General features: G+C 34.9%; 2 protein-coding genes across 3 annotated transcripts in view; one reads left to right on the forward strand and one right to left on the reverse strand.

Annotated features, from left to right (window-relative positions):
* Positions 1–5492: 5492 nt before the first annotated feature.
* LOC107716776 (augurin-A-like) lies at positions 5493–10139 on the forward strand. Its single transcript, XM_016523329.1, has 4 exons — positions 5493–5643; positions 6553–6597; positions 7046–7215; positions 9608–10139. Exons 1-4 carry the CDS (start codon positions 5574–5576, stop codon positions 9755–9757), a joined length of 435 nt encoding a protein of 144 aa, XP_016378815.1. The 5' UTR covers positions 5493–5573; the 3' UTR covers positions 9758–10139.
* Positions 10140–11876: 1737 nt separating this feature from the next.
* Positions 11877–15565, reverse strand: part of uxs1 (UDP-glucuronate decarboxylase 1) — a 62823-nt gene continuing 59134 nt past the window's right edge. For both annotated transcript variants that reach the window (XM_016523367.1, XM_016523366.1), the window contains 4 exons: positions 14042–14102; positions 13225–13282; positions 13038–13141; positions 11877–12069 (listed from right to left, as the gene is read on the reverse strand). In XM_016523367.1, coding sequence (XP_016378853.1) covers positions 11938–12069; positions 13038–13141; positions 13225–13282; positions 14042–14102 — 355 coding nt within the window. In that variant the 3' untranslated portion in view covers positions 11877–11937. The remainder of the gene's footprint in view (positions 12070–13037; positions 13142–13224; positions 13283–14041; positions 14103–15565) is intronic.

The following is a 15565-nucleotide window of genomic DNA, read 5'->3' on the forward strand; positions in this document are numbered from 1 at the left end:
TCAAAAGATTGAATGGTGATTCTCAAAAATCTATATTTTCTGCAAGCTTTTTTCAAGATAAATTTAGATGTCTTTCCAAAAAAGGACACCAAAGAACCAAATGATATAAGGAGCCCATATAAGCACATATGAAAGAAAAATATTTGCATAATATGTGTACAGTGCAACAGCAAATAGCTTTTTTACATTTTAGAGAAGTCAAGTTGCGATACCGAACAGGACCACATGGAGATGCCAAAAAAACGAGATGGTCCTTTGTTTGAATGCATTCGCTTCCTGGATAATTGGACTGAAAACTTTCCCGGAGTTTAGCAGCTTAAAATGATCTGATCGCAAGCAGAGAAGCAAAATTGGGTTAAAGGGTTGGAATATAAATTGTGCTTCATCAATTTTGCGTTAATTGCGGATCTGCAAAAATTATTTTAAATTATAGTTAAGGATTGTAAAATTAATCGCATGCGTTAACGCGTTAACGTTGACAGCGAAGCAAAATTGGGTTAAAGGGTTGGAATATAAATTGTGCTTCATCAATTTTGCGTTAATTGCGTTCAATTTTAAATTATTTTAAATTATAGTTAAGGATTGTAAAATTAATCGCATGTGTTAACGCGTTAACGTTGACAGCCCTAATATACATATATATATATATATATATATATATATAAACTTAAATTTTCTTGTTGTCTGGACAATTTATAAAAAAATTATGTCTACAAAAAAATAAATAAATACATTGAAATGGCAAATCTCAAAATGTATTTATTTACAGTGCAGTTTTGGCATGAAGCAACACAAATGTAAGGCTGTTATTTGATTTTTTTATTATTTTTTTTAATGTCCTCAATATCATGCTTTGCTTCAAGCTTTTTTTTGTCTTTTTCACTTTTTACTCAGTTGTGAAAGTAAAATAGCCTACCTCGAATACTTTTTTTGAATATTTCATAGAAATTGTGAAAAAAGTCAAAACTGTTTCCTCTTTCCACCTCACTCAAAAATGTGCTTTGTCTCTGTGTTTAATCCTTGATACATAACATTCAATAGAGTATACAGATCTTTTAAAGCCATTTCTGGGTGGGCGATGATCTTTCCCAATATTCAGTATGACTTTCCTCTTTATATGTTATTGTTTTATTTGATTTTTTTTACTGAAGAGACAAATTTGACATGGCTGATGAAAGTAAATTCTGTTGTGTACTTTTTTATTAAAATTATTTCTCTTATCCCAGTTTAATATGCAGAGTCGACTGGAGGTTGATGCCCCTGAATGGCATAAACACTGTGAATGTGTGGCGCTTTCAACTTATAGATTTGTATTTTTCAGCTTTTGAGTGACTATTTTCCTTCATTCAATCATGTAACAGCCAAAGCACATCTCTGGTAAATACGACATGAAAAGGTTTTTATAGGAATGTCAGTGCTGAATTGATTTTCGTCAATCTGCACAAACTCTTTATGCAAAATAAGGCAACCTTGCACACCAGAAAGAGGCATGATGAAAATCTAATAGAATGATGTTCATGCTGTGAAGTGCAGGCAATTCAGTTTGTGAAATAAAAATCATTGCTTTTCCTTCTGAGCAGAGTGGTGCTCTTTCTGTCCAGACTGAAATAACAGCCTATATGAAATTTGTGTTTCCTTTTATTGGAGTGATGCTGTTCTGAAAGTCACTAAGTAAGCACTACATGGACAAGAAGATTTAAAGGGTTAGTTCACACAAAAATGAAAATTAGCTTGTGTTTTACTTACCCTCGAAGCATCCTAGGTGTATATGACTTTCTTCTTTCAGACGAATCCAGTCGGAGTTATATTAAAAATTGTCCTGGCTATTCCAAGCTCTATCATTGCATTCAGCGGGTGTTGCAGTTGAACAGTCCACAAGTCGTCAAATAAAGCTCGCGCATTCATAATAAAACGTGCCGCAGACGGCTCTGGGGGATGAATAAAGGCCCCCTGTAGCGAATCCGTGTGTTTTTTTTAAAGAAAAATATACATATTTCAAGCGTAATAAACACTTTTCTCTCACTTCCGCTGACTGTCATACACTGAAGCCGTTCCGGCGGATGACGTGAGCACGTTTACATGCACACCAGTAAGCTGATAACTCACAAATATCAGCTTATTAAAAAAGTCATATACACCTAGAATGCTTGGAGGGTAAGTAAAACACAAGCTAATTTTCATTTTTGGGTGAACTAACCCTTTAAACTATTTACATTACTAGAATAGACCAATTTCAGTGTTTGCAAACAGTGATGACGGTTTTTGTGGACGGAGCCTATCTGGTGGCAGAAAATGTCAGTTTTAACGTAGCAGTCTACGGAAGCCATGGAATAAATGAATAAAAAAGGTAATTTTGAGTTTATATGTCAAAATTCTGACTTTTTTCTTGCAATTCCCAGATTATATCTCACAATTCTGGTAAGAAAAAAAATCAGCTCGTCATTCTCTCTTTTCCCCTTGGCTCAGAATCATGAGTTTATAATCCCACACTTCTGACTTTTTTCCCTCAGAATTGACAAACTCGCAATTGTTGAGTTGAATCAAGTTATAAAGTCCGAACTAGGAGATATACACTTGCATTTGCAAGAAAAAAAAATCTGAATTGTGAGATAAAATAGGTAAATGTTATGTAAAATGTTATAGATTTAAATAGTATTTCATGCTTTAACTGTAGGGCTAATACAATATGTCCCCTATGGGAATATTATATAGACCTATTGTTTAAATCAAATGTATGCTTTAAAAGTAGGGTAATCATAGCAGGTTTCATCCATAGTTTGTCCGTTTAAACGTCTGCGTTTAGCTTCAAATGACGTCTTTGACGACAGTATTATATAAAAATTATTTGCATTCCGATTCTGACATCTAAAGGCACAACAATACATTTTTTATCTTATTCCATTGATTTTACCCGTTTACCTCAACTTGTTCCCAGTGTTTTTCTGCCACCACAATGGACTCGCAGCTGCAAGTGACGTAACTGTGACGTGTACTCCAAATTGGTCTATAACCGACTATGAACCAACCAAACATTCACTTATGCAGAGTTCGGATCTTTCCAAGTTGCTAAAATAGTTTGCGTCTGCCAGTCAATCTATATCCTGTGCTACATACTTTATGAAGCATTAAAGCAACAGCTCTGCTCATCTCTTCTCAAAAAAGTACATTGCTTGATATTACATTTCTAACATTAATTTTCCTCAGTGTAACAATCCTGTAATATTATACTCACTATTCCAGGGGTAGGCAAGTTCGGTCCTAGAGATCCGCAGTCCTGCAGAGTTCAGCTCCAACTCTAATCAAACACACCTGAACAAGCTAATCAATGTCTTCAGGATTACTAAGGCTATAGGCAGGTGAGTTTTTTTTTCAGGGTTGGAGCTGAACTCTGCAGGACTGCGGGAACTTGCCTACCCCTGCACTATTCCAATATTTCATATGAAACATCATCATTTCAAAGTGCAACTAAACTATCCAACTGCACTGAATGGCTGGCCTCAAAACACATGAGTGCTAGAAGGAAGACAACAGCTTTAAGAAGAAGGAAATTATGATAAAACAGGCAGGAATATAACACTCCAGATTAATATCACAATCCAAAACTTCAGCCATTTTATCTTTAATTAAAAAAGCGTTGGCAGGAAATGACTAACAGTGATTCATCAGATACACAATATAACACTCATAGATATCCATGCATAATGTAAGCACTCAAATAGATCCAGCGACACAACTCTCATTCAACCACTATGCCGAACAAAAACTCTTCACTGCATCAAAATAATCAGGAATCGCAATGCTGTGAAACAGTTTGAACAATCACAGACTCAAGCCTGTCTTTCCTTTGATCAACTGGAAGGTAAACATCAGTAAAGCAGAGCCATCCTTTTTCTTCAACAAAACAACAGATGAAGCTCAGGGTCTAGATTTGGTGGAATTGGCTGGTGTGGGCATCTTATAAAGTACAACAACACATCAATCCAAACTTTGGAGAGGACAAATCCACCGGTACTGAAGTCTCAGAACCAAAAACCATGAATGATATTTGATTCAGCTTGATGAAAAAAATTAATTTAGAATAAAATATCTGTACGAAGAAGTGAAGACATTGTGCCCAATTTCTAAAATCAAGAAACACATGCCGGCATCTGCTCATGCAAACTGATATAATCCTGTAGTCAGAAAAAGGCTCTAACGATCCCCCGTTAGCTCTCCTGGATTACCTCGGACACAGTTAACAACCAACAAATTGGTCGAGCAGCAAATTAGTGTGTGCTCGCACTTCTACCAACCTCACCCTTTGGGCCTGTAAACTTAGCCTGTGACCACAAATTGCCATTGCCTGTTTCCAGGCCGTATGTCCCATTGGGTCGGCTTGACAAAAAGGGGACAACCTCACCTTCACAGTCTGAAACAAAGAGCTCCAACAACTCCAGAAGGCGTTCATTCCAAACAACTCCAACACATTTTATGAAGTTGTAAATAAAGATTACACAGGTCTGCACATTGAGAAAAAAAAAATCAATGAATCAAGTATCAAAAGTTTGTTTTAATGACAAAAACAAGTATTCAAAATGTGTGATTTAAGTTACAGTCTGCAAAGGAGTGGCTCAATATGTCCAAATACTCAATTTAATCTCAAAGAACTTTACATAAACACAATGTTATAAACTTTTTTCCCCCACACAAAATCTGTAATTTTCTGTCACTGTTTAAAACCCCCACAGATGTAGCAGACAACATCTGGGTCATGTTTGCATTTGCTCCTGTCACTGGACAATCAGGATTTTGGCATGAATTATTATTACAATTATTAATACATGTGAAAATTGAGAATTAAACAAATACTGTAGGTGTAACCTGACTCAGGAAGATATGAATCATTCTTAGTGGCAGTTTTTCTGGTGATTAAGGGATGAAAAGAAAAGACTTCTTTATTTTGCACTTTGCTTGTCAAAAGAAAAATGCTACAAAAAGCATCATATTTTGTGAGAAAGTGTGACGTGCTACAGAAGACATGCACTATTTTTTGGAATAAGCACCCCAAAATTAGTAAGAAACTTGGGTTTCATTTATCAAATATGATGCAGGAGTACGTTTTACAAGAAAATACAATTTCACTCTTTCTACTTGAAAATTTCATGTTTAATTCAGTGCGTGCTTGCCATTTCTTTGTAACTTTTTTTTTGTGAAAGTTTCTAGCAATTTCCGAGTGTAAACTGTTTGAAAGTACAGTAAATCATACACCAAGGTCTTGGCAACAGGTACTTATAAAATAAGTCAACATGAGGAGGTTTAAAGAATTCAAACCAGTATCATGTTTCACTATGAAAAGCTGCAACCCCATTTAATGTGGAAAAATACTAACGCTGCACATGTGTAAGCGCTTAAATATACAAGGAGACAGGGCCTTTCTGTTAGTCGACTTGGTTTACAGTAATTTGCCAGCTGCAGTTTCCGTTGAGAATGTGTGCGTGGGCTTCCCTCGGGCTCACTCCTCCTCTCTCCTCTCTGCGAGTTTGCTTGCAGATCAACGCCGTTGTGCAAATCGACAGAGAAGAAGACAAGAAATCATGGCTTCTGAAAAGTTTTACTTGCGCTTGCTCACCTTTGTGACCCTATTGACTGTACTGGCACTCTCGGGTAATTTTTTCTCTCTTTTTCTTGCACTTAGCAGCTCACTTTTTCTTTCTTTCTTTCAAAAATGCCTGCTAAAAGATTCTTGCACAGTCTGAAGTATGAATGTGGGCGATTCACCTGATATCGTAAGCAGAAAAGATGGGAAAGATCAGTAAATGTACTGTGAGCAGAAATTAATTTAATTGTTTGGTCTGTGGATGCGCACTTTAAAGACAAATAATGATTTTCTATCATCAAACAGCATGTTAAATGTGTGAAAGGAGCTGTAAAAGCAGGAGAGATGCAAAACTTATGAAACATAAACAGTTATGAAATCTCTGCGGTCGTATGTCTCACTAAAATCTTCAAAAGTGAATTGGACACCTACTTGCAGGTTATTAAGACTATATGTTTTTCGTCTTTGCATAGGCTTATGATCCCACTCCCTTCCCCCCGTCTGATTGAGTCAGACTTTCCACAGAGAGTTTGAATGCATGAAAACCACATGTTGAATCAGAATTCATCTGTGGCCTGCATGTCTGACACTAAAGCAATGCAATAAACATTAACTAATTAACCGAAAATATAGCCCAACACAAAACACTTAAAAGAAAAAAAAATTTGTATAAAATATAATCATATGTGATGTGTCACGCAGGGAATTTTGGGAATGTTCTTTTTAATAATGTCATTGTAAATGATATGGTAATTCATTGTTTTACTTCCACAATTTGACATTGACAGTTTTTACATAAATTTGACAGTATTTTGCTTTTTACTGCAGCATTTTTACAGCTTTTTTTCGTAAAAATTACAAAAATGTTAACACTGTATACGTTTGTAATTAAAAAAAAAAGTAATTTGTAAAAAAAAAAATTTTTTTTTAAATGTATAAAATATATACATCCTGATTCAGTTTTTGATATTTTCTAGATGTTGCAAGTGAGAACACTCTGGAAAAACTCTTGATGAAAAAAGGTAATTTCCTTTTTTTTTTTTTTTTTTTTAGCAAAAGTTGTAGGGCAACAAGAACAGCTAATAACTTTTAATAATTTTAAATAAATCAGACCTTATCCTTCCAAAGAAATAATCCTCTCTGTTAGCAGCTCAATTAGAAAGGCGGCAAAGAATTCCACCGGCGTCACTTACAGTAAACGAGAGCTGGTTTTGTGTAAGCTGTGGCAGGGAGGGACAGCAAAATATTCACCAATGCAAGAACATGGAAGACTTTTCGATATACATTTTCTGAAAACGTGTCTGAATATATTATACAGTTTTGCAAAATTTTGCTAAAATCTTGTCATTTTAAAACATAAACATTAAAGTATGTTTAAGTATCTTCTGAAAACTTTTTTCATAGTCCCACTAAAATAAAAATACCTGTGGGTGTACCATGACCCTGTCGATTGGCTTTGTCTCCCACTAGTGGACGGTGATGTAAAGCCAGCTGCAGCTGCAGCTGTGGCTGTGACTCCCTCCAGGGCCAAACAGTTCCTGGCCTCCCTTAAAAGACCCAAAAGGAACCTGTGGGACCGCAGCCGGCCTGATGTTCAGCAGTGGATCCAGCAGTTCATGTACATGGGCTTTGATGAAGCAGTGAGTGCTTGTTGTCATTTCTTAAAAATACCATAAACCAGTTTCATCTACTAAAGGTTTTTAAATGATTTATGAGCATCAGGTAGCGACTGATACCACACCTTTATGTCATTCTTTACTGTAAAGTGACTGTAAAGCGCAAAAAAAAAGCAGATCAGTCATAGCGAAATCCATCTCGCAAATGACTCTTGCAAATGAAGCCAGGTGCAAATCACGTGCCTGCGTTCAGCCGGTAAATAATCGTATCTGACCGGATTTGCTGTTCCGCGCGATGAATTTTCAATTGACCATCGGTGTATAAAAAGCATTTTGGTTCAGTCACGTACCCGATTAATATGTATGTACTACTGGAGTGTGGCGTTGTCAGAGCTCCAGAGTGAATTCAACCGCTTTGTATGACGTCACGAACTTAGAACGCTTCAATAAGAGGTCACTGGGGTTGGCTATAAATACGCGCATCTCTTCATGAGCTCTGGTTACACCTGCACACTCCGGGGGTAGCGGGGTTAGAGTTAGGAACCCCCTGGAGGACCTCGTGAAGCTGGAAGTAGGGCTAATAAGCCTGCAAGGTAGGTGGGTGGGAACCAGGGGGAGCCCTAGATAGTAACCAACATTTTTCTTTTTTTTAAATTACCGTGTTTCCAAAAATAGACTTACCAACAGTCATATCACTTTACGTCACATTCAACAAAGTACCAAAAAGTACCATGGTGTTTTGAACATGAACAATGTAAATATCATGGTATATGTCAGTATCGTGCTACCATGGTATTACCATTTGATGCTATCACTGTACTATGGTAGGCTACTGCCAAACAGTATAGAGCTATTTGTGTGAGCGTTTCATTACAGAGCTGCAGCTTCTATTAATCTATTTGTGTTTGTAATTAGGCCTGTCATGATAACAACTTTTTGTTGTGCGATATATTGCCCCAGAAATAATTGCGATAAGTGATATTATTGTCATTTTAAAGACCATTTTATGCCACTGAATATATAATCATAATGTAACAGCATAATAATGCAAGAAGGCCTACACACTTCCAAATGACAACAAACTTTACATTTTTAAGAATATTTAGATCATGGAAATTAAGTATCAAAATATTAGATACCTTAAAAAACCTGAATAAATAGTAAATAAACATTTTCTAACAAAAAGTGCAAAGTAACAAGTAGAAAAAAAGAAAAATGCACCAAGAACTTGTCTGGAGATTTTTCCATCTACAGATTTTCCCCTGACAAGCTACAAAAGACACGGGCGCAAGTGGAATGTACAAAACATGGTGACATAAATTTTCAAGTAAATATAATGGGCGATATATTGCGTCTCCAAAAATGATTGAGGTCATGTACATATATTGCGCGATAAGTCGATATATTGATTATTGCGACAGGCCTATTTGTAATATCAAATAGTCTAATATAGAGACATACTATGTAAACAGGTACATTTTTAATATAAGAATGTCAATAGTTATATTATCTTTAAATATAATGATGAATAGCTCAATGCTTTTGATACTCAATTAGGCTGGTTTTAATATCGGTTACCGAAATGTAAGTAATATGCTATTTTAACTTCAGTCGAACCAATTTCCATAAAGATATAGTTTATACAACACTGTCTCTGTATATTTCACTTTTCTATCCCCTGCACGTTTCTTGATGTTTGTGAAAATGTTTGTCCGTAAACGCACGGCTTTATTTTTCCAGCCTGCATCTGGAGGGTGCTTTGTAAGCATGAATAAGTGATCCCTTTGTGTTTTCTTTAGGTTAGAGTTTCTTTACTAAAACAACTTTTACATTCTCTCGGTTTGCTCAATTCTTCAGGTTACAGTTTCTTTACTAAAACTATTTTTTGAAGGATGTAACCACTTCCATAAATAGTAAATGAACAATACATACGGAATAATGTGCAAATAGCCAGTTGTTATTTCAAAATAAACACCAGGTGGACTCCTGATGAGAAACCGTCCCCTTGGAATGATACGATTCTATCTGCGTTCCGAGTAGTTTTTGAGATATTGAGCTTCAAAGTTTTTGCATTCCATTCAACTGTGTAGATAGAACCTTTTTGTTTTCTTTTAAAATAAAAAGTCCCAAAATGTATACAACATTAATCACATAATGTAAATAAGTTGTCACAGAATAAGAATATGTGAATAACTCAATTTTTGACAAAAATGTCAGATAGAACCTTATAATTCCAAGGGGACGAAACGTCTGACCTCTTGTAGAAACCCAAAACACGAGCACAACTATATGTAGGAATGTCCTGATTGACTAATCAAATGTAGAACATGTCATGTTTTTAATGTATGTTACATCTTGTTTCAGACTTCTGGGGTTTATATTTATGGTTGAACCTTTTTCCTCCCATTTCCTTCAGAGACTTGAAACGGATCTGGCCTACTGGATGGACCACTACCGATCCAGTGACCAGGGTCGCCAGCATCACTATGATGAAAACTCTCCCATAGGGCCTCGCAGCGCCGGCTCTTACAGGCACGGGGCAAACGTCAATTATGACTACTACTAAAACAACAAAGACATAACCGCTCTGATTTAACACAGTGCTTCTTCCTTCTGTAGCTTGTACTTCCTTTTGTAAATGAAAATAACAGAGAAAATCATGAGGGGGGAAAAGTCCATTTTAATAGTTCACACAAAAATGAAGAATGTCATCATTTACTTGAAAATGACAAAAACATACCAGACAAATATCATAAAAGTAGCCTATAGAGTTGAGAACCACTGCCATATATCATATGCTACCTTTATGTGAAGAAAAGACTGAAATTTAAGTCATTACCAATAATCTTGTCAAATCATATTTTGAGCTTGACAGCATCATCTTTCATATAACTTTCATTATATGGAAAGGAACAAGAATGATGTTATTCAAAAAAAATAAAATGTCTAATGGGTTTGGACCAATGAGTAAATGATGACCGGATCATTTCTGGGTGAACTTTGTGTCTGTCTGGTGTTGTTTTCAAAAGACTGGAAAGAGTGTTACAATAAAAACCACAGAACCTAGGTTGTTTGTTTTTGAAAGAAATTAATAATTTTATTCAACAAGGATGCATTAAATTGATCAAAAGTGACATTTACAATCCTACAAAAGATAGTTTGAACTTTCTATTTATAAAATTCACAAATTGATCAGAAATGTTTCTTGAGCAGCAAATTAGCATATTAGAATGATTTCTGAAGGCTCGTGTGACACTGAAGACTGATGCTGAAAATTCATCTTTGCATCACAGGAATAAATTACATTTTAAAATGTTCAAATAGAAAACAGTTATTTTAAATTGTATTAACATTGCACAATATTACGGTTTTTACTTTATTTTTGATCAAATAAATGCAGCCTCGACAAACCAAAAATGACTCCTGACATAACACAGACAAAAATCAGTGGTGAACGGAGAAAAGCGATATAAACGGGAATGCAGAGATAAAATAAAATGTGATAAATACAATAAAAATGTGAAATGACTTTTCATTAAGCAGAAGGACAGCGAAAGTGAGACTAAAAATAGAATACAGTGAAAGTCACAGTAAATATTTTTTATTAAAATATTTTCACCTGAAATCAATTATAGGTTCAAAGTTCTGTATGAAGTTTCACAAAGGTAACAACAGATTTTGCTCAAAATCATCACAAAGTTTAAAGCAGAAAGAACATTTTCCAAAGCTGTATTTCATCCGTGTCCTCAAATTTCTTGACAGAGCTGGATGAGGTTTCCTGCTCCAGACCAGACATTCGAGATCTTTAAATAGTTTGCAATCGCTCATTTTCTACAGGTGTCCATTTAGCAATAACACACCGCTAGCTTTGACAACGATAAAAAAATAACGGCAATTAAAACGGCACAGAATGTAAACACACAACAAAAATGCACATGAAGATCTAAGCTTGCTTTAAATAACATACAGACGACTGACAAACCAAAGTGCAAGGCAAAGTCTGTAAATCGGATATCTTTGAGGCACATTTGACTGAAAAACAAACTCTTTAGAGACAGCTCTCTGCCTGAGCTGCTTTTCAAAACATTTGCGAAAAGCATCAGAAAAATTCATTTTTTAATTTTTTTTTTTCTTTTCAAAAAGATGGATCTGAAAGTGGGAGTTGGGAAACCCACGCTGTAATGTTGTGGGTGTATTATTGACATGTCAAAGTCTAGACCCTGAATATAAGACGACCGCGTTTTTTCAGATGTATTTCCAAGAAAAAAACATCGTCTTATATTCGGGACAATACGGTATGATCGGATCAACCATATTTGAGACTGTCGTAAAAATAACAAAACACACACTAGTGACTGTACACATACTATGTAAATGTGCCTATGGTTAGACTAGTGAACAACTAGGAAGAATGAATATTCCTGATTATTAATATAAATAATTTATAATATTCATAAACATTCAATAATTATTAATATTACTACTAGGAACAATTATAATGATTAATGTAAAGAATTGTATTATTATAAATTAACATGTTAAACCATCATCAAATTAAAGGCATGTTTCTTGTCTTATTATAGAGCATATTAAATAAATAAATAGATACAAATTAGTGCTGGGCAACGTTTAATTGCATCCAAAATAAAAGTTTTTATTTATATAATAAATGTGTGTGTTGTAAAATGGTTGCTGGACGTCTAAGGTCCTTCAGTATCCCAGCATCCCTGAGATCAACACAATTCATCAGTTGTGTCTGGGTCTTCCTTTTTTCATCCGTGCAGCTTTGGGTTTGGGTATATACTGATTGTTGGCTTGATGCTCCAGCTCTCTGCTGAAGTACTGGATGGTTTTGTTCAAGCCTTCCTCCAGTGGCACCTGCAAACACACAAATCACATCTTATTAAACGGACTGTTCCAACTATGAATTACTGTATTGGCCCGAATATAAGACGACCCTGATTATAAGACGACCCCCCCTTTTTCCAGATGTACCTTTTGGAAAAAGGCTTTTTAAAAACCAAATCTTGTTTTTTCTCAGTAAAACACATTTTGTCTTCAATTTTTTTCATATTGCATATTTTTCCTATTTTAATTTTTGTTTTGAAAGTATGGTAAAAACTGGTAAAATGTACCAACAATCACATTAAAAAAAATATACACTTTTTGATATTCAGGTTATTATAGGCACTCAGCAGTTTTGTCGTCCGCTGCTTTAAAAGCTCTTTAAAGCAGGACGGTTTCTGATTGGCTGTTTTTATCGTTCATCAGCTGGAAAAATAATCACCCTGACAGTGATTCCAACAATATCATTCCTCTGTATCGCTGTTGTTACTGTTGAGGTGCAGACTTACCTATTATTTTACAGTTAGAACAATTATTAATAGTGCTGGGCAACGATTAATTGCATCCAAAATAAAAGTTTTTATTTATATAATAAATGTGTGTGTACTGTTTATATTTATTATGTATATATAAAGACACACACATACAGTATATATTTAGAAAATATTTACATGTATATATTTATATATAAATATATTTAATATATAAACATAACATATTTTTCTTAAATAATTACATTCATGTGTGTGTATTTATATATACAAAATAAATATACACAATACACACACATATATTATGTACACAAAAACGTTTATTTTGGATGCGATTAATCGTTGCCCAGCACTAATAAAACAAACTATAAATGCATAAGAATAATAGAAAAAATAAAAACAATAAATATATAAATAAAAGTAAATCTATTAAAAAAAAATCTATAAAAAAAAAAAAATCTACATACCCAAATTTTTGGGTAAAATTGCCCTAATATTCATGATGCTCACCACAGGTTCCCAGCCCAGAAGCATTTTGGCCTTGCGGATATCTGGCCGTCTTCTCTGTGGATCATCCTGTGCTTCTGGAAGGAACTGAATATGACTGCGGCTCACTGAGGAGACAATCAGCGGCGTGCTGTTCATTTAATCATAGATTCTAAAACCTCATTTGCAATTTTATACAATTTCTACTTACCAACTAGACTCTTAATAAGCTGTGCAAACTCTAGTATAGTGTGTTCCTCTGGATTGCCCTAGAAGCAAAGAGAAGAGAAGTCTTTTTTAGATTTATAATAGTTGTCCAGTCCATATAGCATAAATGTACTTGTTTAAATATGACAAACATATTTTCATGTAATCAAATGACCAAATTGCCTGTTTTTGTGTCTTGGTTAATATTAATTACTGTAACAATGATCAATAGTATATTTGTAAATTAACACTAGATTATTAAAAACTGTAAAAGAAAGAAAAATGAAATCTAGTGCTGAATCGCTTAAAATGGAATGCACAGATTTTTGCAATTAAGCATTTAGTCATTTAGCAGACGCTTAATCACGATTAATTTTAAAGATCTAGAAATGTTGTTGTTTTTCTCCTTTTTATTTGCGTTTGAATTGTTGTATTTTAGTTGTTGTGATATTTATAGTGATAATTTTTTTTTTGAAATAATTAAGCTAAACTAAATGAAAATTGTAAAAAAAAAAAAAAAAAGTACAAAAGTAAAAAGTACATTTGAAAAGTTGAAGTAATTATTTGAAAGCTATGTTAACTACAATAAACCTGTACTGACGCCTCAGTTAGGATGTTTTTTTTCTTCTCAGTTTCTAAGGATAAAATGATAACTAGCCATTCAACATTACAGTACAACTGAAAGCCAGGCCTAAACTCCAAATTACTGGATTGTTTCTATTTATCATATATTAACAATTACAGAGTCTTTTTTTTAATATACAGTGTACTATAACAACTCGATGAGTATATAATGCCTGAAGGCAAAATGCTAAACTCACCAGGTTAACTGGACTACTGATGTTACTGTTCATCAGGGACACCAGGCCATTCACCAGATCACTGGGGAAAAAAGAAACAACTAAACCAGAGTATGTGGCATCACGACAAAGCACAGTGAAAGAACAATGCAGATGCAATGACTTCATCTGAAGTGACGTGCAAATGAACGAAACGGAAATAAAATGATCAACTATTTAAACTCATTAATTCAATAGAAGCCTTTGGCAATTTGCAAATCTGGTTGTATGAATGAGTCACAGTTCATTTTCTCTTCATATCTACACATATGTGAATTCCTTCAGTGTGTGTGTGTGTGTGTGTGTGTGTGTGGGCATGAACACAGCGGGGCAGCAGAGATCTCGCTAACACACCAGCGCAGCCATTCAAACCTTCAGATTCAATGACAGATTTTCATTTAATGTAAGATTTTCAGCACACATCCAGTCCATTCAGTCTCAGAGAGGAGACAGCATAATGACCATTAATAACAGTCTCAAGTGCTGTCATCGACACCTCCACAAGGACAAAAGAACCAAACCAACCCTGCTAGTGCAGATTTAAGTGTAAATCACGATGCTTAAGAGCTTTTAATTGTACATGCCGTGACTTAACTGGATGCAATGCAGATTGTGAATGTGAATAATGAATGGTTAAGGCTCGCAAGGTCAGTTGAGGAACTGGAAAGGACAAACTTGTGGACATTTATATTTTATTAAAGCCTTGAGAGTCCCAACAGCTTACGGCAAGAGGAAGCTTAAAAAAAAAAATAAGTGTGCAATATCCCTTAAGTTCAGTTGTCTGCCTCCACCAACTACTTTAATAACTGCCCAATACACATGAGAAGTGATAAAGCATTTATTCGATCGATTGGTTTCTATAGACCCCTTTTTTGGCCCAAAATGCCACTCGTTGTAACAGTATGGCTCTTCAAAAAGCCTTTGATTAGTCATTATTGTGTCAAGTGAAACAGTTTTGCTGCTTAACACAGTAATGGTTCAGTGTGGACAAATGGCTTGTTGGAAAAATTGCTAGTTGCTTACAAATAATAGTTTTTGGTAGGGCTGGCTCGATACCACTTTTTCAGGACCGATCCCGATCCGATATAAAAAAAAATTACCGATATCTGCCGATATCGAACCGATACCAGCGCAGTTTTTTTTTTAATCAGTGTAGAATTTCTATACCTCAATGCGTGTTGACCTGATCATCACTCTTTTGTATGTTACACACAATCTACTAATGATGCTATTGATATGTGTGCAGTTAGTACCGCGGGATACACTAAGATATATTTATGTTACTAAATGATATATGATATAACATAAAAATTGTTACGTTTGACTCCGCAAGTCACAAGCTTCTGATCGGATTTAATCTTTTGACATGCGCACACTGCATGAATATACAGAGTTTCCCGTTGTTGTCGCATACTGTTTTAAAAAGCACACGTGATATTTATCTACTTTGGGTCCTAATTAGGCGACGACCAGCACATGAACTGTTGTGCAGTGCTGCTTACTTTA

This window comes from Sinocyclocheilus rhinocerous, unplaced genomic scaffold (assembly GCF_001515625.1).
Source record: "Sinocyclocheilus rhinocerous isolate Xijiao unplaced genomic scaffold, SAMN03320098_v1.1 scaffold1441, whole genome shotgun sequence".
In the NCBI taxonomy this organism is placed as follows: Eukaryota; Metazoa; Chordata; class Actinopteri; order Cypriniformes; family Cyprinidae; genus Sinocyclocheilus; species Sinocyclocheilus rhinocerous.